The sequence below is a fragment of the Littorina saxatilis genome, linkage group LG2 (assembly GCF_037325665.1).
Source record: "Littorina saxatilis isolate snail1 linkage group LG2, US_GU_Lsax_2.0, whole genome shotgun sequence".
Classification (NCBI taxonomy): Eukaryota; Metazoa; Mollusca; class Gastropoda; order Littorinimorpha; family Littorinidae; genus Littorina; species Littorina saxatilis.
Window position 1 is genome coordinate 85,967,335 of NC_090246.1, and position 25,612 is coordinate 85,992,946.

Sequence of the window (25,612 nt, forward strand, 5' to 3'; positions counted from 1 at the left end):
AACGTTCGGGGATTTCATACCCAGGAACTCTCATGTCAAATTTCATAAAGATCGGTCCAGTAGTTTAGTCTGAATCGCTCTACACACACACACACACACACACACACACACACACACACGCACATACACCACGACCCTCGTTTCGATTCCCCCTCGATGTTAAAATATTTAGTCAAAACTTGACTAAATATAAAAAGACAAACAATAAAAGAATGAGAAAAAGGATCAAGAAAAGAGAAAAAGAATGGGAGGAAAAAAGCTAGTGAGAGGGATAAAAGAGAGAGAGGTCAAAAGCGTGTACAAGTGGTCACTTACCTTGCGTCGCCAGCTGAGTGGACGTCAGCAGCACGGTGGACGTCAGCAACCACGACGTCTGCATGGTGGACGTCAGCAACTACAGCGTCTGCACGGTGGACGTCAGCAACCACGACGTCTGCAAGGTGGACGTCAGCAACCACAGCGTCTGCACGGTGGACGTCAGCAACCACGACGTCTGCACGGTGGACGTCAGCAACCACAGCGTCTGCACGGTGGACGTCAGCAACCACGACGTCTGCATGGTGGACGTCAGCAACCACAGCGTCTGCACGGTGGACGTCAGCAACCACGACGTCTGCAAGGTGGACGTCAGCAACCACAGCGTCTGCACGGTGGACGTCAGCAACCACGACGTCTGCACGGTGGACGTCAGCAACCACAGCGTCTGCATGGTGGACGTCTGCGGCCATCTCAGCATCACTATTGCCAGAATTTCGCAACGAAAAGTCACGTAAATCATCCTCAGTGTGAAACTCGTCAATCAGTTCTTTCGGTAGAGAAGTTGAACTCAGCCCCAGTCTTGGTTGACATCCAAAGAGAGCCTGATATGGAGATCTCTTGATAGCAGCACTGTATGACCTGTTTTTCATGAACTGAACAAATCGGAGCCCAACTGACCAACGAGTAGTGGAGTTGTCGGCCATCCAGGCAATCAACATGTCCTTTATATCGCCATTTGCTCTCTCCACAGATCCTTGGGACTGAGGGTGTCTCGGCTTGCCATGGACAAGTTTCAGTTCAGGCCACAAGTCTCTCAGTTCTGTGATAATTGCTGCAGTGAATTCGGAACCATTGTCCGATTGTAGGATCACAGGAGCTCCAAGTAGTGCAAAGATGTCCATCAACTGAACTGCTACCTCACAAGCTCTTTTTGAGGTCAGTGGTCGCAACACAACGAACTTTGTAAGATGGTCTTGATAAACCATTATCCACTTGTACTGACCATCGCCCATCGACTGAAAGTCAATCAGGTCAACTTGACATCTGGAAGAAAAATCACTTGAAAGGATGGGTCTCACAACAACTCCTTTTGTTTTTTGTCGCTTTGTCTTTTCTTGGCACACTTTGCATAAAGACTTGAAAATTTCAACGCTTTCTCTGTGCACATTTGCAAATTTCTGTTCAATTTCCTTTAGAACCCTATCCCTTCCACCGTGTCCTGTGGCAAGTAGAGCTGTTCTGATCACGTCGAATGTGTCTTCAATTGTCACATAGTAGATTGGGGTTTCAGCAGGTGACTTTCGTTTCTTTATCAGTTTGTCCATGTGCCCACATCGAAGGATTTCATACCTGAATCAAAATCAAGAGATCACTATTTTATTATCTGTGTCTGCGCGTGTGTGCGTGTGCGTGTGTGTGTGTGTGTGTGTGTGTGTGTGTGTGTGTGTGTGTGTGTGTGTGTGTGTGTGTGTGTTAGAGAGAAGTGATAAAATGTCATACCTGATTCAAAATCAAGAGATCACTATTTTATTATCTGTGTCTGCGCGTGTGTGCGTGTGCGTGTGTGTGTGTGTGTGTGTGTGTGTGTGTGTGTGTGTGTGTGTGTGTGTGTGTTAGAGAGAAGTGATACAATTTCATACCTGATTCAAAATCAAGAGATCACTATTGTATTATCTGTGTCTGCGCGTGTGTGCGTGTGCGTGTGCGTGTGTGTGTGTTAGAGAGAAGTGATACAATTTCACACCTGATTCAAAATCAAGAGATCACTATTTTATTATCTGTGTCTGCGCGTGTGTGCGTGTGCGTGTGTGTGTGTGTGTGTGTGTGTGTGTGTGTGTGTGTGTGTGTGTGTGTATGTTAGAAGTGTGGGACAAAAGTATGGGACATGTGCGCAGAGAGAGACAGAGAGAGAGAGAAAGAGAGTCACAGAGAGAGATACATACATCGAGACAAACAGTGACAGAGAGAAGTGACAGAGAGAGACAGAGACAGACAGAAAGACAGGTTTGAGAGAGAGGGAGGAACGAGAGAGAGAGAGAGGAGTCTACTTACTTCGAAAACAGCTTGTACTGACGTGGAGTTTTCCGACTTCCGTTTTCCATCATCTCTTCAAGTATTTGAAAATATTTGGACTTTGGCATCAAGTGTTTTCCATTTTTGGCGTACTTTTGAAAGATTAACCGATTAAATCGGTCTTCTACCAATTCTGTTTCCTCCATTGCTACCCTCAACATTGAGAGCAACGTCACAATGGAACTAGCATTATACTGAAAGTGAACTCCAATCAATCCAAACTCAGCGAAAAGGGGGAGAAAAAAACAAGTCGCGTAAGGCGAAAATACAACATTTAGTCAAGTAGCTGTCGAACTCACAGAATGAAACTGAACGCAATGCAACGCAGCAATACTCGTAGCATCGTCAGTCCACCGCTCATGGCAAAGGCAGTGAAATTGACAAGAAGAGCGGGGTAGTAGTTGCGCTGAGAAGGATAGCACGCTTTTCTATACCTCTCTTCGTTTTAACTTTCTGAGCGTGTTTTTAATCCAAACATATCATATCTATATGTTTTTGGAATCAGGAACCGACAAGGAATAAGATGAAAGTGTTTTTAAATTGATTTCGAAAATTTAATTTTGATCATAATTTTTATATTTTTAATTTTCAGAGCTTGTTTTTAATCCAAATATAACATATTTATATGTTTTTGGAATCAGAATATGATGAAGAATAAGATGAACGTAAATTTGGATCGTTTTATAAAATTTTTTTTTTTTTTACAATTTTCAGATTTTTAATGACCAAAGTCATTAATTAATTTTTAAGCCACCAAGCTGAAATGCAATACCAAAGTCCGCGCTTCGTCGGAGATTACTTGACCAAAATTTCAACCAATTTGGATGAAAAATGAGAGCGTGACAGTGCCGCCTCAACTTTCACGAAAAGCCGGATATGACGTCATCAAAGACATTTATCAAAAAAATGAAAAAAATATCTGAGGATATCATACCCAGGAACTCTCATGTCAAATTTCATAAAGATCGGTCCAGTAGTTTAGTCTGAATCGCTCTACACACACACACACAGACAGATAGACAGACAGACACACACACACACACACACATACACCACGACCCTCGTCTCGATTCCCCCCTCTACGTTAAAACATTTAGTCAAAACTTGACTAAATGTAAAAAGACAATGTGCTATACGAGAAACTCACAATAAATTCGTGCTCAAGGCCGGCTATGTAAAAACAAACTCCAATCACTCCGAACTTTACGAGAAAATCACAATAAATTCGTGCTCGTAGTCTTACACACGCGATAGTGTTACACTCGCGGTAGTGACCTGCACCCGTAAAAAAACAAACTGCAATCACTCCGAACTCAGTGAAATGGGGAAAACGATGAATAGACAATGTGCTAGAAGAGAAATTCATGCTCAAGGCAGGCGAGGTAAAAACAGACAAGGTCTCAGAACAACCCGTTTTGCCTAACAGTCAGGCAAAACGGGAAATTTGCACAAGTAGTTTTTAGTCATTTCCTGATAGTGCCTAAAAAAATTCAGTCATTTCCGGAATTGCCTGATCAAACCAGGTATTTACCATGAATGCCTAAACTTTCAGACATTCTCGTGAAATACCTGATTTCCCGATTTGACTGTAACATATATATTATTATAAAGCTACGAGTGGTTGTGTGTGTGTGTGTGTGTGTGTGGTTGTGTATATGTGTGTCAGTGTGTATATGTGTGTGTGTGTGTGTGTGTGTGTGTGTGTGTGTGTGTGTGTGTGTGTGTGCATTTGCGAATGTATCTGAAAATCAGTTGTCGCTATCGGCATGAATTGGATCCCCACATTCGGCGAGGGAGTCATCTTTGTGCAGACTCTCTCTGTTGTCCCAACTCCCCCTTGTGAACGTAGGCGCAGGATCCAAGTTCACAGCAAAAGCCTTAGAGCTTGGAAACATGAATACACCACGGGCCGGGAACTGTTCCGCACAATATCCGTTTGGAGCGATGTACGTGTTCCGGTTGTAGATAGTCGCTATTTTTTTCACTTCCTCTAAATCGCCGAAGATATGTTTTTATTGTACCAAAAGCAATCAGTAAGTTTTTGACTAGCTCGTAATTTGATTGTTTGATTGAGACCATGTCCCTTGCATGTTGGAATCATTTTCCAGCGAGGACTAAAAAATGTTCCAGTTGGGAAAGTAGCCATTGAACGCTTTTGAGATCAAATTTGAAACATAAATACTGCAAGATAACCAACGATATACTCTTTGTTGAATAAAACTTTCCAACTGTTTAACATCCAAATAACGTGAAAGTAATAAACAGCCGTTGTGTGTGTGTGTGTGTGTGTGTGTGTGTGTGTGTGTGTGTGTGTGTGTGTGTGTGTGTGTGTGTGTGTGTGTGTGTGTGTGCCGTGTGTGTGTGTGTAAAAACAGTGGGTCTGCAGTAACGGACCATCTGGCAGTGGGGCTGTCACGTGTTATCCGCACTCTACCGCAATTCAGGGTGCATTACTGACAGCGATTTTATGGAAAACAAATGATAGTCACAGGTGGTCTCGAAACATGATTTGATTAATTAAAGGCACAGTAAGCCTCCCGTAAACCATCACAGATACTGTCAGGCTTTTACTCACAGTACAAACACCCTTTCATTTAAACACTCACCGCTTGAGAACATCCTAGGTGCCCTCCGTAAAGAGCGAGCAATTTTCAAAGAATTTATTTTTGCGTGGTTATCTTACCCCTGAGCCATCGTGAACCCGTGTGATCCAGTTTCCCTTTTTCACAATGTAGTCGTCAGTTAGTAATTTGAATGCGACTCGATGTGAGCTTATCTGCAATAGCACGTTATTATGTACCTCTGATTATGCACGAAACAAACGGCTGTGGTTCACAAGAACTCTAGCGATTGCTTTTGACTGTTCAGAGGAACTGGCGATAGGCATAAACCGTCGTCTGCTACGAGAACAACGACCTTGCGTGACCCTACTTCCGGGTTTTTCTTTTTTCAAACTTGCAAAACTTCGAATTGTACTGATCTTGTCTTGATGAAAAAATAATTCTTTTATGATTTAAGAATGTTTGTGTAACTAGCTGTCAATTTATTATTTAGATTTTAAAAGTTAGGTCTAGAGCCAAAACGTACCACGGTCCGATTGTCTACTGAGACAATCCGCAAAATTAATTCTTTAAAAATTGCTCGCTCTTTACGTAGGGCACCTAGGATGTTCCCGTTTGGTGTGCGTTCAAATGGAAGGGTGTTTGTACTGTGTGTAAAAGCCTGACAGTATCTGTGATGGTTTACGGGAGGCGTACTGTGCCTTTAAGTAACACAGAATGACTCATTTAATTTAGACAATAAAACCACCAAGCTGATGCTCACAAAAGTTGTGTTTTTTCCCATTATAAGTGGACAAAAACATGTCAGTTGATGCAGAATTTGCAAGAGGTGGGGAGGGGTGGGACGGAAGTGGGGGGAAAAAGTAGAGAAAACAGTTAGACGGACAGACTTATAAAATGATGGGGAAAGAGAGTAGTACCACCATTACACGAAGAATACAAGAGCCAAACATTCGTCAACAAGAACGCTCGGTGAGTTTGATCGGCAACTGAGAGAGAGATGGGGGGGGGGGGGGAGTGTAAGAAAGAGCGAGAGAGATAGATAGAGAGAGAGACTGATGGGGAGAAAGAGAGAGAGAGAGAGAAGAGGAGAGAAGAGAAAAGATAAGATAAGATAAAGATAAGATTATAAGATGTTTGGTGGCTTGTTGACAAACCAGCTTTTTTGTTAGTCCGAGGGGACCATAATTTTATCGTCTTCGGTTTCATCTTTATCGACCAAGGCCGAAGGCCGCTTTGAACTTTATTTTACAAGGATTAAAACTTCAGGCTAAGCCATTGTCATACAATTTGTACACACACACACACACACACACACACACACACACACACACACACACACGAACACGCGCACGCACGCACGTACGCACGTACGCACACACACACACACACACACACACACACACACACACACACACACACACACACACACACACACACACACACACACAGGAATGTAAATGTTGAAATAAAGTTTCACAATAAACAAATGTATGAGATATGAGAAAACTGTTGCAATGAGATGCACCATTCTGGGATGCCGACTTTATATAGTGACTATTCGAGCAGTAAATAGTGCTTGTGTGTGTGTGCAGGAACCATCTTGCTTGGCTGAGGCAGTTGACTTCCCGGAGAAGGAGCTACAAGTAAAGCGACAAAGCACTGTGTACGAACTTCATGTAAGTTTCTGCTTTTTGACTCACCTGAGTAATTGGTGAGTATTAGGATTCATATGTGTCCGTCCATTTTTCCGGCTGGCCGGACAAAAAACGTTGAGGTTATCTCTGACACTTTGATTATCTCACGAAGTGACCCCAGTTTGGTTGACCCTCGTCGAAGTTTGAGGTCACAGCGGGGTCCTGTTTGTTTCATAACAAATTAACGTTGAGGTCATCTCGGATGTTTTTGAAGCTAGAGCTTTGAAACCTTGCACACTTCCCGGGTTTGATAATCTCCTGACGGTGTTGTGTGTCAAAGCGCTCTGTCTTAGTTCGACTTCATTTTAAATCGTTGAGAGGTGGTGGGGTAAATATGGCGACTCCAACAAAATAACGGTAACTTTTGAAGCTAGAAGCTAGAACAAGTCATGGAGAGATCGGAATCGCAGAAAGTCATGGAGTGGGAAAACTCACATTCAATCAATAATCACAGAACAGGAGTCTATTTGCAACAGGTAGGAAGGCGGAGAAAGCTGTGATAGATAACATTTTTTTTAAAAGTCATGTGATGAAACTATCCCCTTAGATTCCCAATAAAGACCCCTCCTTTTTACGACTGATTTTTCTGGACATTTTTAAGGTCGTCAAGGAAAGGAGCGCGATGGCCAGACGAGAAAGCGGTCATGGCAATTCGCCGAGAGACGGTTAACGTGTGGGAGAGACGGGCACCCTTGGCGCCGCAGCATGTCCGACAACTGGTCAAGAAAGGAGTGAAGGTCATTGTTCAACCCTCGGGCAGGCGTGCATACAGCATGCAGGTAAGTTTAATAGTTTTAGTACACAAGTTGTCCGCGACTGACATGGAAGAAGCAGTTTCACGGCTGAATGGTGAAAGCGTTGCCATTTATAGAAGATAATTTTTTTCCCAGCGAAGCTGGAGGTATCCCACATACTGTAATCGACTTGAGAAATGTTCACACCGATAATACATGATAAAGAAGGATTCTTTGTGCCCGGCTACGTGCTACAGTTGGAGATGGAAGTTCACCCAAAATTGGGACCATACTAACAAAAATACGGTGGGTGCAATAGTCGCCCCCATTTTTTCAGCAAACGCCACCCAAGGCCGCTTTGGTAGGGAGGCCCACTGACAGTAAGCGTGAACAGACCACAGAAGGCCATTTTTAGAGTGCTGTAAACAGCTTCAAAATTAAGCAATGTTCTTATAGTTCAGGTTTGAAATGTAAAAGTACTTATAGAATTGCTGTGCAAAGTTTGAAGCCTGTTAGAATTATACATTTGGAGGTATTGGACTGTAAAGTCAGGCAAATATGCGATTTTTTCACAATTGGGAAGTTATGTACAGGGCGACAAATTAAAAAAAGCAAAAAGAAATGACCTTTTCGGTTTTATTTTATAAAACAGATTGCAGCAACCACAAATGTATCACAGTTGAACCAATAAATGCAATAAAAAGGGTTTTATAGCCGATTGCAATTTTAGGCTATATTGACGTCATCACACGAAATTTAAGAAACGCGAACAAGCAAATCTTCAGTGGTTTTACAGGTAAAGATGTCATACGATATATCAAATTGAAGATCTCTTTGTGTACAATCTAGCTGTCATACTTTTGATGCTGTATAATCAAAACTTTACAACTTAAGCTTGAAAATCAATATTTTCAAAAATAATAAATTTAAAATAAAAACTATAAAATGTATTAATGTTCCGCAATGTCAATCTTTATAAACATTTGTAACCTCACATTTTAGCATATTTCCACACATTGAATGATAATAATGTTACTTCCAAACAAGAAAACACTAACTACAGCACAAGTTTGCAGTTATGCGTTATATTTTAATCTGCCTGACTGAAAATGTGTGCGTTTCTTCCTTAACCTGTATATCCGCGATTATATAGCAAATTATGTGTATGTAAGTGTGTATATATCCATGTATGCAGGTATGTATGTGTGTATGTATGTATGTATGTATGTATCCTTATTGTTTTTATGTGAATCTCTCTCTCTCTCTCTCTCTCTCTCTCTCTCTCTCACACACACAGACACACAGACACACACACACACACACACACACACACACACATACATTCACCAACACACACACAATATCTGTTATCCTTGTTGTGGTGCAATTAAGGTCAGGTATACAGCATGACAAAATCCCCTGCAATGCAATAATGACACAAACAACAGATTTTCCAAAAACACTGTCATAGCAACACAGAAATTGTCTAATCAATGAAATGTAACAAATACAATTGCATAACAGAACAAAGAAACATTTGAATATAACATCAGGTATTTAGCGCCAAAAAGAAACCCAAGTCAGATCATTAGTTATGAGAACCAATTAAGAACATCAAACAACTCAGCGCCATAAAAGTCATTTCAAGTCATCAGTCACAGTTTAAATGTCAAAAATCGTCGGGAAATTAATTCAGCATTATAATAATACCATCAATAAACACACAAGCATGAAGATGAAACAGAACAGACGGAAATTGTAGCACCGAAATGAATTATGCAAACACATCGCGATCAAAGAAGAGCACCAGGTGACTTTGTGTATTAAAGCCATCGTTAAACAGACATTACACATTCAATGAGATGTACCTACAGATCAGGTAATTCCGTGCTACAAAACCCAGTGCAGATCATAGTCTAAAAGACATCGAGATATTACTAAATTATACAGTACTTCAGCGCCATATAATAATGTAAGATCATCAGTCACACAAAACCGAGATGTAACAAAAAATTCGATCGATCAGCACCATATAAAAACATTGCAGATCATTAGCCACACAAACAAAGAGATGTAACAAAAACATCAGGTAATTCGATCGATCGGCACCATATAAAAACAGTTACACAAGTTCTCACTCAAAGTGAAGAACGAAGCGGTTCCGCAGGTTGAAATGACACCTTTTTTTTGGAGTAACCCAAGACACACGCTTGGCTTGGAAGCCATATATATTGCAGCCACAGAAGCAACAGGTGTGTGTGTGTGTGTGTGTGTATGTGTGTGTGTGTGTGTGTGTGTGTGTGTGTGTGTGTGTGTGTGCGTCTGTGTATGTGTGTGTATATGTGTGTGTCTGTTCGTCTGTGTGTCTGTCTGTGTGATTCTGATTAAAAGTGAATGTGCATGTCTATGGGTGTTTTTGTGTAAGTATGTATGTATGTATGTGTGTATGTATGTATGTGTGTATGTATGTATGTATATATATATACAGTCGACTCCGGTTAATCGGCCACTTTTGGGACTGACTGAATTATGGCCGATTATCCGAAGTGGCCGATTATCCGAACATCGCATCGGGAAGTTCCTCAGAACAAAAATATTGGATGTTGGAAGTTACTTATGGTAGCGGAAAGCGGAAGTTTCGTGCATTGGCATACGTGCTCTACATGTCTCCAAAAAATGTGTCCAGTGTCGTCTGCTTCTGTTTGGCATTGGCACGTTTCCTCACTGCAGCACAGACAACCGTCGTCCAGGCAATGCAGTTCTTCTTCCCCGAAAGCATTTTCCAGGGCATATTGAATCAATCAACCAATGCCTCGTCCACTTCATCGTCTTTTCCTCCTCTTTTCCTTTTCTTTGAGACAGACAAGCGTCCACCTACAGCTTCACTCCTGAGATGATCCTCGTCGTTAATCCATCGACAAAGGGTTTTTCTTGGGACCCCTAACTGATTTGCAAGCTGCAATTTTTGATGTGTTAGGCGGATATCCTTTCACTTTGTCCAAGAATTCAAGTTTTTCCAAGACGCTGTAATCTTTCCTTTTCGTCGCCATGGTTTGTGCAAAGAGGCTTTCGGCACAAGCAAGTCAGTGTTTGACTGTCAGTTGTTTCGATCACAGTGTGTAAACTCAGTAAACTCACTGGCAGACCTTTGTGCTGTCATGTGAGTAATGATCATGGAACCACTCATGCCGATGTGCGTACGTCTATAGCGGAATCGGCCGGGTGGAACGGCGCTCTCTTATGCCGTGCAATGGGCGCAATCGGGTAGTCTAGTCATGTCCTCAAGAATACTTTAAAGGTAGGTCAAGAGAAACTAAGGACGGGGTGCGAGGGTGACTTCTCCCAGGTTATAACATTTCAAACAATAAATAACGGAGTTCATAACATGTATTCTGCTCCCTTCCTGCTTTTTCAGGTGTAATTCCCACTTGAACCCTGTTTTAGTTCAACTTATTGGCAGATATATTGTCACGCGCCGAGGGACACAAACACACTCACACACACACACACGCACGCACGCACGCACACACACACACACACACACACACACACACACACACACATACAGCCACCCACAAACACACATACACAAACTGATGTGACACAAACACACATACACAAACTGATGTCACACACACACACACACACACACACACACTAACACGTGTACACACACACGCACACACGCACACTAACACGTACGTGTAATCACACACACACACACACACACACATACACACACACACACACACACACACACACACACACGCACGTATAGACAATCACAGAGATTAGGTTCATGTATTCTGCCCCCCTCTCGCCAATTTACAAAATACAACAAGAGGTTTGATGAGCACAGTAGATCAACTTTAAACGTACACAATTATATTTTTAGCATTACTTTTCAATTCTCGTTGATGCATTAATGATGCCAGAAAATGTAACCGGACGCATTTGGAACGCCAAATTAAGCAATCAAATACATTGCGCGGTACATCGGCGCTTAATTTCATAACGTCTGACTGAGTCATTTGTTATTCGGTAATAGTTTCGCACATATCTATCTCCTGTATTTGAAAATCTGTTCACCTTACGTAATTTTCAAAGGCTTTATATATATATATATATATATATATACATTTCTTTGATAAACGATACGAAACCGTGCAGGTGAAAAATTGGTGACGGAGGATTTACGTTTTGGATTTCACGTTGAGGGCACGTTGGCGATCAATCAAACCCCAACGTTGTGTGTTTACGTTGAAACTACGTTGTAGGAACGTTTGTTGTATCAAACTAACTTTTGTTTTTAAATCACGTGAATTTCACGTGAAAATCACGTGAGTATACCAACGTTGTTCGAACACCAGAAAATCACAATAATACAACGTCGATTTTACGTTGCTTTTTAAGGTGGAATCCACGTGAAATTTACGTTATGTACCAACGTGTAAAAAACAAAAAAACACAACTGTAACGCAACGTTGCTTTCACGTTGTGTTTTTTGGTTGGATCCACGTAAATTTCACGTAATCTTCGCAACATTTGTAAGACACCAAAATGCAACGTGAAATTCACGTAAAATTTACGTTGTATTACAACGTCGAAAGAACACCAAAATCTCACAATGACACAACGTTGGTTTTACGTTGCGTTTTTTGGTTGGCTCAACGTAAATTTCACGTAAAGTTCGCAACGTTGCTAATGACACGAAAAATTCACATTTTCGCAACGTCGTATTCACGTTGTGTGTTTGCTGGGAAGTTTTCGTGGTGGCTCCTAAAACGCCTGTGTTTAAAGCCATATGTACTCGATGACTATACACGCTAATTGCTTTACCAACAGCTGGAGACATGCTAAATTAAGTTCCCTGCAAAATATTGTGGTCTAGGACCCCTTCAATGTTGAGATATGTTAATTTTCATTTTGATCTGGATCGTCCTATTTATAGATTTGCCAACAGAGGTAGCGTTGACGCAAGGGAAATAACTCCGCGTCTTTGTTTACATCCAAAGTTTTTGAGACTCTAAAACAAGCTGTAATGCATGTATATGGTCCGCGCATGGCGACATATCGTCATTACATGGTCTTATGGTGCGTTTGACATCGATTATGGGCAAACTACACTTTGTAAACACGGGAGCGCGTACATATGCCTTAAAAGAAAACACTGTGTTCAGAATTAACCCTTTCAACAACGTAATGATATTTGTGTAAGTTGCTCTTTTAAACATATAATAACAGAAAGTTGATTGTATCGCACGCAAAATTACACGAATCTGGTTAGAATATCTTTCCTTTGCGATTCTTTGGAACTGGGGCGATAATTTCGAGTGTTTCAGCTTGCCGCGGCGTCATGCAAATAGCTGTATCACTCTGTAAATGACTAGATTCAGCCTTCGGCGGCGCAACCGTTGGATAATCGCTTCACTTCAATCGATCGGCCCGGTCAAAGTATAGCCCGTATTGATGAGAAAAGATGTTCTTCTTGTAGATTAGCCTTTTAAGATTACTGAGAGAAATGGGCGATTTCCAAAAACGCCTGTGTCAAAACAAAAACACTGTGTTCAGAATCAACTATATTCACAACATGTTAATAGTAATTATGAGTCGCTCAGCGGAATACATAATTACAAAGGATTGATCTGATGGTATGCAAATTGTCAGTAAACTGCATCTAATACTTTTTCATTGCGAGATCTCAGAACATACGCGATTCGGCCTTGGACGGCGCAAAAGTTGAAATATTGCTTCACTTCAATCGGTTGGCCCGGTTAAAGTATTGCACACATTGATTAGATAAGACATTGTCCTGGTAGATTGGCCTTTTAACATTATTGACAGGAATGGGCGATTTCCAGAAACATCTGTGTAAAAAGTAAAACACTGTGTTCAGAACCCACCCTTTTTCAAGACGTTAATAAAATGTTGATAAGTCGCTCTTTCACATACATCATAACAAAGGGTTGATCTTATGCCACACTAAATTTCAGTATTGTACTTTAAATAGTTTTTCTTCGCGCGCTCTTGGAACTTGGGTGACGATTTCGAGTGTTTCGCTTGCCGCGACGTCAAATAAAGCTTTTTCCCTGTACACCGCGTTTGCGGCTAAGTCCGAAGCGGGAGATAGTTCTTTGGGGCAAGTTCGGGACTTGTTTTACTCATGAACCAAAAACAGCACGTTCACATACCAACAATCATTCAAAATAACAACAACTGGAGAAACCCTTGCAAGTTGTTTGACGTTTTCAAAATATTTATTTAGCCTTTTAAATCTTCATAGAAAAGTAAAAAAAAATCACGGCTGTGGCCGCCATTTTGGATTTTCTCTGTGGTAGAAATTCTGTACTTTCCAAGTCTATTTGTGTGTGGTTGTTCAAGACTATGGATAAAGCTCGCGTGAGAAGATTACGTCACGGTCAAAAGTCTTTGACGTCAATTATTGCATCATGACGTCATGCCTCCCTGTAGTCTTTCTCTCTCGCGCAGTGTGTGTGTTTGTGTTCATTTTGAGCACATGTGTTAGTGTTACTGTGTGTGTGTGTGTGTGTGTGTGTGTATGTGTGTGTGTGTGTGTGTATGTGTGTTTGTTTATATGTGCGTATGGGGGTGTGTTTTGTGTGTCTGTACTCGTATGTGTGTGGTGTGTGTGTGTGTGTGTGCATGAGTATGTACTCGTGCGTGTGTGAGTGTGTGTGTGGGCATAAGTGTATGTATGTGCGTGTATGTGTGTTTGTTTGTAAAGGTGCGTATGGGTGTGTTTTGTGTGTATGAAGTTTTTGTGAGAGAGTGAGTGCGTTTGAGTGAGTGTGTGTATGTGTGTGTGTGTGACTTGGGGTGTGTGTGTGTGTGTGCGCGTGTGTGTGTGTGTGTGTGTGTGTGTGTGTTTGAGAGAGAGAGAGAGAGAGTGTGTGTGTGTGTGTGTGTGTGTGTGTGTGTGTGAATGTGTTTGTGTGTATGTTTGTGTGTGTCTGAGTTTGTGTGTGTTTGTGTGTGTATGAGTGTGTATATGGTGTTTGTTTGTAAAGGTGTGTGTGTTCGACTGTCTATGAGCGTATTTGTTTGTTTGTTTGCTTAACGCCCAGCCGACCAAGAAGGGCCATATCAGGGCGGTGCTGCTTTGACATTTTAACGTGCGCCACACACAAGACAGAAGTCGCAGCACAGGCTTCATGTCTCACCCAGTCACAGTATTCTGACACCGGACCAACCAGTCCCAGCACTAACCCCATAATGCCAGACGCCAGGCGGAGCAGCCACTAGATTGCCAATTAAGTCTGAGGTATGACCCGGCCGGGGTTCGAACCCACGACCTCCCGATCACGGGGCGGACGCCTTACCACTAGGCCAACCGTGCCGGTCTATGTGCGTACCCTGAGTGTGTGTTTTGTGTGTATGAGATCTGTGTGAGTCAATGTGTGTGTGTGTGTGTGTGTGTGTGTGTGCTTGTGCGTGCGTATGTACAGTGTGTGTGGGTGTGTGTGGGTGTGTGTCTGTTTGTATAAGAGAGAAAGAGAGAGAGAGAGAGAGAGAGAGAGAGAGAGAGAGAGTGGGTGGGTGTGTGTATGTGCGTGTGCGTAAGTGTAAGTGTGTGTGCATGTGTGTTTGTTTGCAAAGGTGTTTATGTCCGTCTGTCTATATGTGCGTATGGGGGTGTGTTTTGTGTGTATGAAGTGTGTGTGAGAGAGTGAGTGAGTGCGTGTGAGTGAGTGTGTATGTGTGTACGTGTGTAACTTGGGGGGGGGGGTGTGCGTGTGCGTGTGTACGTGTGTGTGTGTTCGTGTGTGTGTGTGTGTCTGTGTGTGTGTGTGTGTGTGTGTGTGTGTGTGTGTGTGTTTGAGAGAGAGAAAGAGAGAGAGTAAGAGAGAAGTTTGTCTTTCGCTGGGGTATGCAGTGCCTTGGCGTTGCACATCTACTTAATTTAAAGTTATGTTTTGTAGCTGAACTTGTTTGAATTGATACGCCTTGACCGGTGAACTTGTTTTCTGTCAACCATTTACAGGGATGGCCAAATCGTCCGCCGGAACGCCAGGGGCGAGTAAAAAATCCTCCGGGCGAGTAGAAACCGCCCTGCAACTCGCTCGGCTGGCCAGTAAAAATTCTGGTCAAATGCGACTCTTTTGGTTGTCATATTGAGTTTCAAAGCCATATTAACACCGCAGATGCAGCAACAGTGGTATGTACCGGGCTAGCAACATTTCTGGTAGGCTAGTGACTTTCTTGAAGTTACTCGCCCGGCTGGCGAGTTAACATGTTGATATTTTGCCATCCCTGAATCACACAACCTTCTGACTTTGGTTTGTGTCCACTCAGGAGTACTCCAACACGGGTGCGGTGATACAGGAAGACATCAGTGAGGCATCCCTCATCCTCGGAGTGAAGCAGGTCCCGATCGACACTCTCCTGCCCAACAAAACCTACGCTTTCTTCTCGCACACCATCAAGGCCCAGGAAGACAACATGCCACTTCTGGATGCTATTCTAGAAAAGGTGTGCATATTTTTGCCAACTGTACATGATCATGTATGAAAGTTATACCATGCAGGGAGGGATACATTTTTTATGGATGAAAAGCCCCACAATGATGTGCATGGCCAAAACAAAGAAGAAGAAAAAAGAGAAAAAACGGTTTTGTTAGTTGAAAAGCACAAACAACAGCAAAGTCATAAGTTGAAGTTGTAGTGTACGGGTTGACTAGAGTTCAAATGGAAAATGGCACAGTTTTATCATTCTCGTCGCTTAAAGCCCCAGTATGTCTCAAATGGTTTACACAACGATTTAAATCTTCTAATGACAAAAGCAGTTCTAACCTTATGGAACACACTTGCAATAGCATTTAATAGCATTAAATAAAACAACGTTTGCATTGCTATTTAGCTCGCGTAAACCACACACCAGATTTCGTGGTTTATTTAACCCCTGAGCCATCGTGAACCCGTGTTTTTTTTACAAATTAGTCGTCAGTTTCCCCCGAAATCGGCGTATGGCTGCCTGAATGGCGGGGTAAAAAAACGGTCATACACGTAAAAATCCACTCGTGCTAAAAACATGAGTGAACGTGGGAGTCTAAGCCCATGAACGAAGAAGAAGAAGAAGAAGAGTCGTCAGTTTGTGATTTCAATGCGACTGGCTGTATCTGCAATAGCACGTTATTGTGTACCTCTGATCAAACGCAACAAACGGCTGCGAGTCACACGAACTTGTCGGCGGCGGCTGGCTTCAAAAAAAAGCGAGCGCTATGCAGAAAAATCGTCTGCTTTGAGACACGACCTTTCGTGACCCTGCTTCCGGTCTATCTTTTTTTTTAAATTTCAAAACTTCGAATTGTATTGATCTTGTCTTGATGAAAAAAGAAATCTTTTATGATTTAAGAATGTGTGTGTTACAAGCTGTCAATTTATTATTTAGATTTTAAAAGTTAGTTCTAGCGCCAAAACGAGGCGCCTGATTGTAGAACAGACGGTCCACGAAAATAAATTCTTTGAAAATTTCTCACTCTCGACGGAAAGCTGCCAGGATGTTCCCGTTCGGTGAGCGTTCAAATGGAAGGGTGTTTGTACTGTGTGTAAAAGCCTGACTGTATCTGTGATGGTTTACGGGAGGCTTACTGTGCCTTTAAACCCAGAAATACAAAAAACACACATGTACATAAATACCATGACATTGGCAGCTGTGGATTTTATCATTAAGATTTCAATAGACAATATACAACGCACAAAGCAGAAGAATAAGAAAGGGGTCAAATACCGCATTAAAATGAAGTATCAAAAAAGGTTTCCAAAATACAGCATTTGAAAGAGTTGTTTGCGCTTTAATGTCTGAACACACACAAACAAAAACGCAAAAAAATGGACATAGAAGACCTGTTTGAAATAAATGGCCAAAATCCTAAGTATTTTTTTAACAGACTGTATACTATAATAATATTAGTGTGTGTTACATTTTCATTTAAAACCTTAATACTAAAACTGTCAGCCACCACGCAGAAATATTAGACGTTGCTTGAAATGAGGCTATAGGTTCTATACAGAATTCAGCTGTCAACTACCACACCGAAATATTAGAGGTTGCTTGAAATGAGGCTACAGACACTTGTTATAGAATTCAGCTGTCAGCTACCACACAGAAATATTAGACGTTGCTTGAAATGAGGCTATAGGTTCTATACAGAATTCAGCTGTCAACTACCACACCGAAATATTAGAGGTTGCTTGAAATGAGGCTACAGACACTTGTTATAGAATTCAGCTGTCAGCTACCACACAGAAATATTAGACGTTGCTTGAAATGAGACTACAGACACTTGTTACAGATCGAATTCAGCTGTCAACTACCACACAGAAATATTAGACGTTGCTTGAAATGAGACTACAGACCCTTCTTACAGAACTCTACATCCATGCATTCATCATGTGCTTTGTCGTGGCATTTCAGAATATCCGCCTCATAGACTATGAGATGATGTCGGATTCTGATGGATCCCGCGTGGTGGCGTTTGGCAAGTACGCTGGCATGGCCGGCATGATCAACATTCTGCACGGGATGGGGCTGAGGCTGTTGGCTCTTGGGCATCACACACCATTCATGGTCGGTCCTTGATACATACAGTGGAACCCCCCTTTTAAGACTGGACTGAGTGGCCGAGTGGTAACGCACTTGCGCTCGAGAGGTTGCGAGTTCGACCATGGGTCAGGGCGTTAGCAATTTTCTCCCCCCTTTCCTAACCTAGGTGGTGGGTTCAAGTGCTAGTCTTTCGGATGAGACGAAAAACCGAGGTCCCTTCGTGTACACTACATTGGGGTGTGCACGTTAAAGATCCCACGATTGACAAAAGGGTCTTTCCTGGCAAAATTGTATTGGCATAGATAAAAAATGTCCACCAAAATACCCGTGTGACTTGGAATAATAGGCCGTGAAAAGTAGGATATGCGTCGAAATGGCTGCGATCTGCTGGCCGATGTGAATGCGTGATGTATTGTGTAAAAAAAATTCCATCTCACACGGCATAAATAAATCCCTGCGCCTTGAATATGTGCGCGATATAAATTGCATTAAAAAAAAAATTAAAAAAAATTTAAAAAAAATCCCTGCGCTTACAATACGCGCGATATAAGCCTTATATTGACATTGATTGATTGATTAAGACCCCCCAATTTAAGACTTCTTCCCTCTTAAGATCCTGTTTTCTTAGACTTTCTGTTCATAACCTCTGTAAATGTACCCCCATTTTAAGACCAGATTTGGTCAGATGTTTTGAGGTCTTAAAAGGAGGGTTCCACTGTACTGCTAATCCCACCCACCTGGAACCCCCAACCGCACCCACTTTTCTGTTGTTTGTTATAACGTTGATCCTGTAATCCTACTACATTTACTCCTGAGGTAAATCAGGGTAAAAACACTTGACTGTCTAGTTGTTACAGGCAATAATAAACTTGGACCTGTTACCGGCCCCCGTAGCGCAGTGGTTAGCGCATCGGGCTGCGGGCCGGGAGGTCGTGGGTTCGAATCCCATCAGGGTCTTGTGGGTTTTTCGGGCTACGGTCGGCTCCTACCCAGAGTGGAAGTGCTATGGTTCCTATGGGAAGGCTGGAATCACACAGCCGAGTGTCATTCACTTAACGAATGCGACTTTGAGGGTGCTCAGGTTCTGTTTACCTGACCAACACCGCAGGTGCGGCAGTTCTCGGGCCTGGTTGACACCAGGATATATTATGACAGTAAGCGTAGAGTGCTGCCCTGTCACGTAGTCTCAAAACCAAATTGGAAATCCATAGCATCATCATTATAATCATCCTCATCTCATTAATCATCCAAAATTATAAAATGTCCTTGCTCTTGTGGCCCTTCATGCCCGGAGCTCTCATGGTGACCTTGGTCTCATTGTTCCTGTTCCATCCTTCCCTGAATAGTAATTCTGCTGTCAGTCTTCAACGTGTGACGTTCTGGGGGGTCGACGGAGGGACGTGGTGGCGGTCTGCTCTCTGGAGAGGACGCTCACTTAGTCTGGCTCCGCGACTTAGCAGTCAATGTCGTTAGTAGGGGGCATAGTAGGTAGTGGGCTGAGTCCGTTAGCTCGGGACAGACCCACTACTGAACACCGTCGAAGTGACTCAGCAGAAGTGCAGTGTCAACTTCCGAGGGTAGCCTACCGCAGCGACCCGACATCCCTCCCTGGAGCGTCTGTAAAATCGACAGGTCTGGCAGCGGAACAAAATTCAGATGTGGATGGAGCAGCGAATGCCGGGACGGGGCGGCGTGAGAGAACACCGGAACAAGGAACAGGTGTAAGGGAAAAAAACAAAAAACAACCTTGGACCTGTTAAAATGAGCACACATTGTTACTCTCCGGACAGCACATAGGACCCAGTCACAGCTACCGGAACACAGAGATTGCGCGACAGGCTGTGAGGGATGCTGGGTATGAGGTCTCCTTGGATCGCATGCCGCGTTCAGTTGGCCCTCTCACCTTCATTTTCACTGGGGCTGGCAATGTGTCACAGGTAAAGATGACATGTGGTCTGAGCAATTAAGTGTAAAGGCCGTCCTTAAATTAGCACGAAAAAGACTCTGCGAAAGCTTTTGACCGGGATTCGTTCAGGCATCACACATTTATAAATGCGGGTTTTGTGAAGCTTTGAATTTTTCTCTTCTTTTATCCCCTTTTTGTTAGAAGAGTTCTGTTTGATTCAAGATGGACAAAGAAATCAGAAGTGCTGTTTATCGATCTTTGGTCGCCCCACATCACAAGAACTAACTTACCAGCTCGTAGTATGTCATACTACCATACTTTGACATTTTGAATCAAACAGAAAACCGCAGAGTTAGATCGTGTTGAACTCGACATAATGGACCAAAGTACTACGTGGTCCAACTTCATATGTAATCTGCCAAACTACAAGGCGCATTGTTTACCTCAACTTTGACCACTGCGTTGTGTATGACTAAAGACGAGTACACGTGTACTGACATTACTATACAGATAGAGAATACCACATTTCTTGCTGTGTGACAACTGGTTTACACAAGTGTCTGGTTTTTAGATATTGAAAAGCGATTGAAAGCAGTCTCCGGGTTTCAGCTAGCCAAGCCTCACTTGAATTGTTGATGATTGATCCCGGTTTTTCTGTGTTGATCGTTCAGTTTCCGGCTGACAGATTGACGAAATGTTTCGATATCGCTTCACACGACTTGGTTGTTGTTGTAGGGAGCGCAAGAGGTTTTCCAGGAGTTCCCTCATGAATACATCGATCCTGAGGATCTGCCTGTAGTTGTCAAGCAGGGAGGTGGGTACGCCGTTCTGTTTATTTTTAACACTTAACATCCCAACTTTGAAATGGAACCAAAGATAAATCTTGGTGAATGACGTGTGTGCTTGAGGTGCTTGTGTGAGTGTATGGTGGTTTATTTTCTCTAGCCCTGTTGTAGAGTGTAAATAATACACATAGAACTATCATACTTTCACTTAAAAGAAAAGTGAACCACTTTGGTTTTGCTTGGTTTTTTTTTTCAGCAACCAACAAACTTTACGCGTGTGTTGTGAGCAGAAAGGACCATTATGTGCGTACAGATGGGGGAAAGTTCAACGCTGATGAGTTTGAGGAACACCCAGAGAGATTTTCTTCTACCTTCAGCCATAAGGTAGCTCACTGGACTCTGCACGTTTTGAAGATGTACTAAAGTGAAGTTTTCTTCTTGAGTTTTGCTGCCGTGATGATTTACGTTCTGGTGTGTGTGTGTTTGTGTGTGTGTTTGGTTGGAGATTTTGCATTTACATGTTCATAAAATTGCGAGGTGTACATGTTTGAACTTTTTTGACAATTCTGCTGCAAAAGTAATTCATTAAGTAAAACTATTCTCATGTGAAAAATATTATATACACAGTGTAATTCTAATTTCAGTAGTCAGACAAAGCTGTTCACTTTTAACAAACGATGATCTGACAGTACACCAGATACTCCAAACCAGAGTCGTGCGACATTCTAACATTTTCCTGCCATAGATTGCCCCCTATGCTTCCTGCATCATCAACGGTATCTACTGGGCGCCCAACTCCCCTCGTCTGATCTCCATCCCTGACGCAAAAGTCCTGCTGCAGCCCACCGACGCCCCCTGGCTTCCGTCGTCGCCAGGTTGTCTCCCCTTGCCCCATCGTCTGCTGGCCATCTGCGACATTTCTGCCGACCCGTGCGGTTCCATTGAGTTCATGAAGGAGTGTACCACCATCGACTCGCCCTTCTGCCTGTACGACGCCAAACAGAATATGTACACGAGCAGGTAGAAAATACTTCAGTTATAAAGACGAGACTGTCACTTTCTTCTTCTTCTTCTGCGTTTGTGGGCTGTGACTCCCAAGTACACAGTCACTCATTGGCACAAGAAGGAGTTATATTCATGGCCGTCCCCCTCCCCCACCACCCCCACCCCCACCGCCCCCCCCCCGTCCCCCCCCCCCCCCCCCCCCCCACCGTTTAAGCAGTCATAGTCAGATTTAGGGGTATGCATGCTGGGGGCGTTTCATGTTTCTATTTACCAGCTGAACTCTGACATGGATTACAGTGTCTTTTTGTATACTTGATCTTGTGCTTGCATGTACACACGAAAGGGGATAAGGCACTTGCAGGTCTGCACATAACAAGTTGGCCTGGGTGATCAGAAAAATGTCCACCCTTAACTCACCAGGTGCGGCCGGGATTCGAACCCCAAGCCTTCCACGAGGAAGGTCGACATCCTAACCACTAGGCTACGTGTCTACGTGAAACTGTCAATGAGAAACTTGTTTGCAATCTTCCAAGTTTCTTCCTTTGCTTAAAAGTTGTACGTGCTTGATTGAAAAAAATATCCTCCAAGTTCCAAATTTTGGTACGCTTGAAACTAAACTGACACAACGTTTCAGATTTAACTTTGATTTTCAGTTGCAGCCGTCATTGTATATTCACATGGTTGTAAGTGTTGTAGACGTTGTGACTGTCCTGGCTATTCTGAATGTACTGCTTGTGTGAAATGCTATCATGTTACATTAAACATGAAATCATTCTTTCGCTTGTGACTTCCCAGCAAGCGATCGAACATTCTGAAAGACCGTTGGGTCGATATATTTGTGACTGTAACGTATTGTTTTGTCAATTACAAACGTTCCAACTACTTACCTTTCTTGTTTATTGATTCTGAATTTTGGAACGTTGGCAGTCTCTTTGTTTTTGGATTAGCAATCATCTTACTTACTGTTCTCCTTTTTCTTTTGCTTTCACAGTTTTGCTGGAAACGGCGTTCTCATCTGCTCCATCGACAACATGCCTGCCCAGATACCGCGGGAAGCCACAGACTTCTTTGGTGGTCTCCTCCTGCCTTACATTCCAGAGATGGTTAGTGACTTGACATGAAGGCACTGCCTTGTAAATCTACACAATATCCTCGGATGAAGCGTGACTTTTGGCCTTCCACCATCTTTAAAATAGGGAAGAAGAGTCTTAGCCTCCAACCACACTCCCTCCCCAAAAATGTGTAAAAAACCCTGTTGTTTCCAATAACAAGGGCAACAAAATAAGGGGTTGGCAGGTCGCAGACCTGGGAACTCATACGTTTTTGTCGTATTTTGTACGAATGATTCGATCAGCTAGTATGGTCAGTGGAAAAAAAAACGATGAGAAAAATTCCTAGACAACTTTTTTTCACAAGCGCATCCCGAAGCCGATCGAGTATTTTTAGACATGATTGCAGTTTTTGTCAGTAAACATTGAAAGAAGTATTTGTTTTAAATGTATTGGTAAACTTTATTAACGGTGCGACGGACGCGTGTGAAGCATGTTTGAATCATGGATGTTCTGAAAATACACTTTGTTTGTTTGAGAATACTCCAAGTGCAAAACGGGGGTTCCCAGGTCTGAGGTCGGTATCATTATTTATACATTTAAAACAAGAATAGCTTGGAAAAATCTCCACCCTTAACCCACCAGGCCTGGCCAGGATTCAAACACACGCCCTTCCGCTTGGGAGGCCGGCGTCATATCCACTAGGCCATTTGGCCCAGTTGGCATGTAGGGCAGCAGGGAAAGGACTTTGCTCATGGTTTATCTTAAGATAAGATAAGATAAGATAAGATAAGATAAGATAAGATAAGATAAGATAAGATAAGATAAGATAAGAAAACTGTAATGTCCATTTTCATTTTACACAACAATGGAATTTTGTCTTTTGGCACCACATCGCATTTCTAATAACACAAACACACGAACTTCTGTCTTTTTCGGATGTCCGAAATTCCTTTACCACAATGATTTGTTTAGTTTGAAACTGTATGAACATTATGGTAAGTTGGTGTTTCATTGACATTTTCCGGTCTTTGTAAGATGTATATGCAGGTGTCAGCAGGTTTGACATTTATGTGCCCTTTCCATTTACTTTCCAGCTCCGGTCAAATGCTGAGAAACCACTTGAGGAGTATGATGCGGACCCTATTGTTAGGAATGTAAGTTGATCATACTCTTGCTCATCAAACATAGTTCTGTGTGTATTAGTTGCTTTCATGACTGTAACTGTCTGTAGTTTTCCATTCATTGAAATGTAAATAACATTGGGACACTTCAGAGCTGCATGTCTCATACTCGTCACTTAAGAGCAAATACCCATAAGCTGCTCTTTCGTCTTAAAAAAGACCAGAGACAAATACTTTCAAGTCTTCGCTCACGAGGTGGTCCTGACAGGCATATGAGCGACGTCAGAAAAGAGGGGGGGGGGGGGGAGGGGGGGGGGGAGGGGGGGGGGTACGGTAGACAGTCCTCCCTATGGCCTTGACCAGATCGCACAAATCCAAAGCATAGACTAAGACATCTCCCTCGGCCATCCTTAAGGCCGTTTATTTCCACCGACGTCTTTAGCCAATTTTCACTGCACTTAAAAAGCTGCGGGTCTTTCCCCGCACTAGCGACCATAGGACAGATACTTTTCAGAGCATAACTGCGAATAGCCCACCACCTTAATTTAGCAATCTGCTTATATGTGAGTTGGAGTAAGAATATGTAATTTAATCAAAAATGTTAATAATACATTTTCATTTGATTAATATACTTACCCAACTCACATATCTATACTCTCCCAGCCAACCCCGCTATGGTTTTCTTCTTCGCCGATACTTTATCATGGAGGAATCTTGGGGGCCGTGGCCTTCTCGCACGGGGTTCCTACGGGAACGGTATTACCGCCAGGGGAGGTAACCCTAACAGACGCCTAACCATGGCAACGGTCACAATTTTTTTTGGTTACCTCCCCCTTAACAGGGTTAGTGTATTTCAGCGTCTAAGCTGTTAGACTGAGGTCATTGCTTATATGTGAGTTGGGTAAGTATATCAATCAAATGAAAATTTATCATTAAAAATTTCGATGTTTTTGCCCACAGGCTGTCATCACATCCAACGGACAACTGACACCCAACTTCCGGTACATCAACGAGATGCGCCAGAAGTCTAAGTGAGTAAGCTCCCTGTAATAGGTTTTGTTTGAACTTTGTTACACCTTTACATAACTTGATGAATGCCATCCATGCAGAGTTCTTGGGTGCTTATAAGCCGTAATTACTGACCGATTGCCTCACAGAAATTAAATTCGGTTTGAATTAACAGTGTGTTTGTGTGTGTGTGTTTGTGTGGGTGTGTGTGTGTGTGTGTGTGTGTGTGTGTTTGTGTGTGTGTGTCTGTGTGTGTGTGTGTGTGTGTGTGTGTGTGTGTGTGTGTGTGTCTGTGTCTGTGTTTGTGTGTGTGTGTCTGTGACGTACATCCAAAAAATCATGACTTCTCATGCATACAGACAAGAGATTGTTACAAGTACTGCCAAGAACAGTAATTCGAGAATCGTTTGAATTTTGACTAGTCCAACAGCTTCGGCATGGATGCGTGAGCAGTCTGATATCTAGATCTGAACGTCATCAAGCAGATAGGACGTATGCCACAGAGTTAGAGGACCCTCGCTGGGTGACAACCAGTTCCAAACTGACCAGTCATTCTATCAATGCTGCCCGAGAAGAATAGGTCAGATAACGGAGGAAAAGTCTCGAACACGTACAGCTCACACTTCCAAACGGGAATAGTGAGATAATTACAGTCCGATGAGACCCACGCGCATGAACCTACTGGTTGAAATTAAGATTTCAGTTTCAACAAATCCAACCCAGGCCTTGGTTCCCCTCTTCTCGGGCACACCATCCCAGATATTGATTATGAGCACTACTCGATAACATGCGTGTCATTCAATCTTCACCGGCACGGTTGGCCTAGTGGTAAGGCGTCCGCCCCGTGAT

General features: G+C 42.8%; 1 protein-coding gene across 2 annotated transcripts; it reads left to right on the forward strand.

The window, feature by feature from the left end:
* Nucleotides 1–5,801: 5,801 nt before the first annotated feature.
* Nucleotides 5,802–24,935, forward strand: LOC138959997 (alpha-aminoadipic semialdehyde synthase, mitochondrial-like). Of its 2 annotated transcripts, XM_070331711.1 has the most exons (12): nt 5,802–5,864; nt 6,488–6,571; nt 7,191–7,368; nt 15,637–15,813; nt 17,758–17,910; nt 19,677–19,823; nt 20,528–20,606; nt 20,834–20,961; nt 21,323–21,597; nt 22,574–22,685; nt 23,729–23,788; nt 24,716–24,935. In XM_070331711.1, coding segments are annotated over exons 2-12 (1,386 nt in total). In that variant the 5' UTR covers nt 5,802–5,864; nt 6,488–6,569; the 3' UTR covers nt 24,791–24,935. The 2 variants fall into 2 exon arrangements, with proteins under 2 accessions (XP_070187812.1, XP_070187813.1); XM_070331712.1 differs by lacking the exon at nt 19,677–19,823.
* Nucleotides 24,936–25,612: the final 677 nt, after the last annotated feature.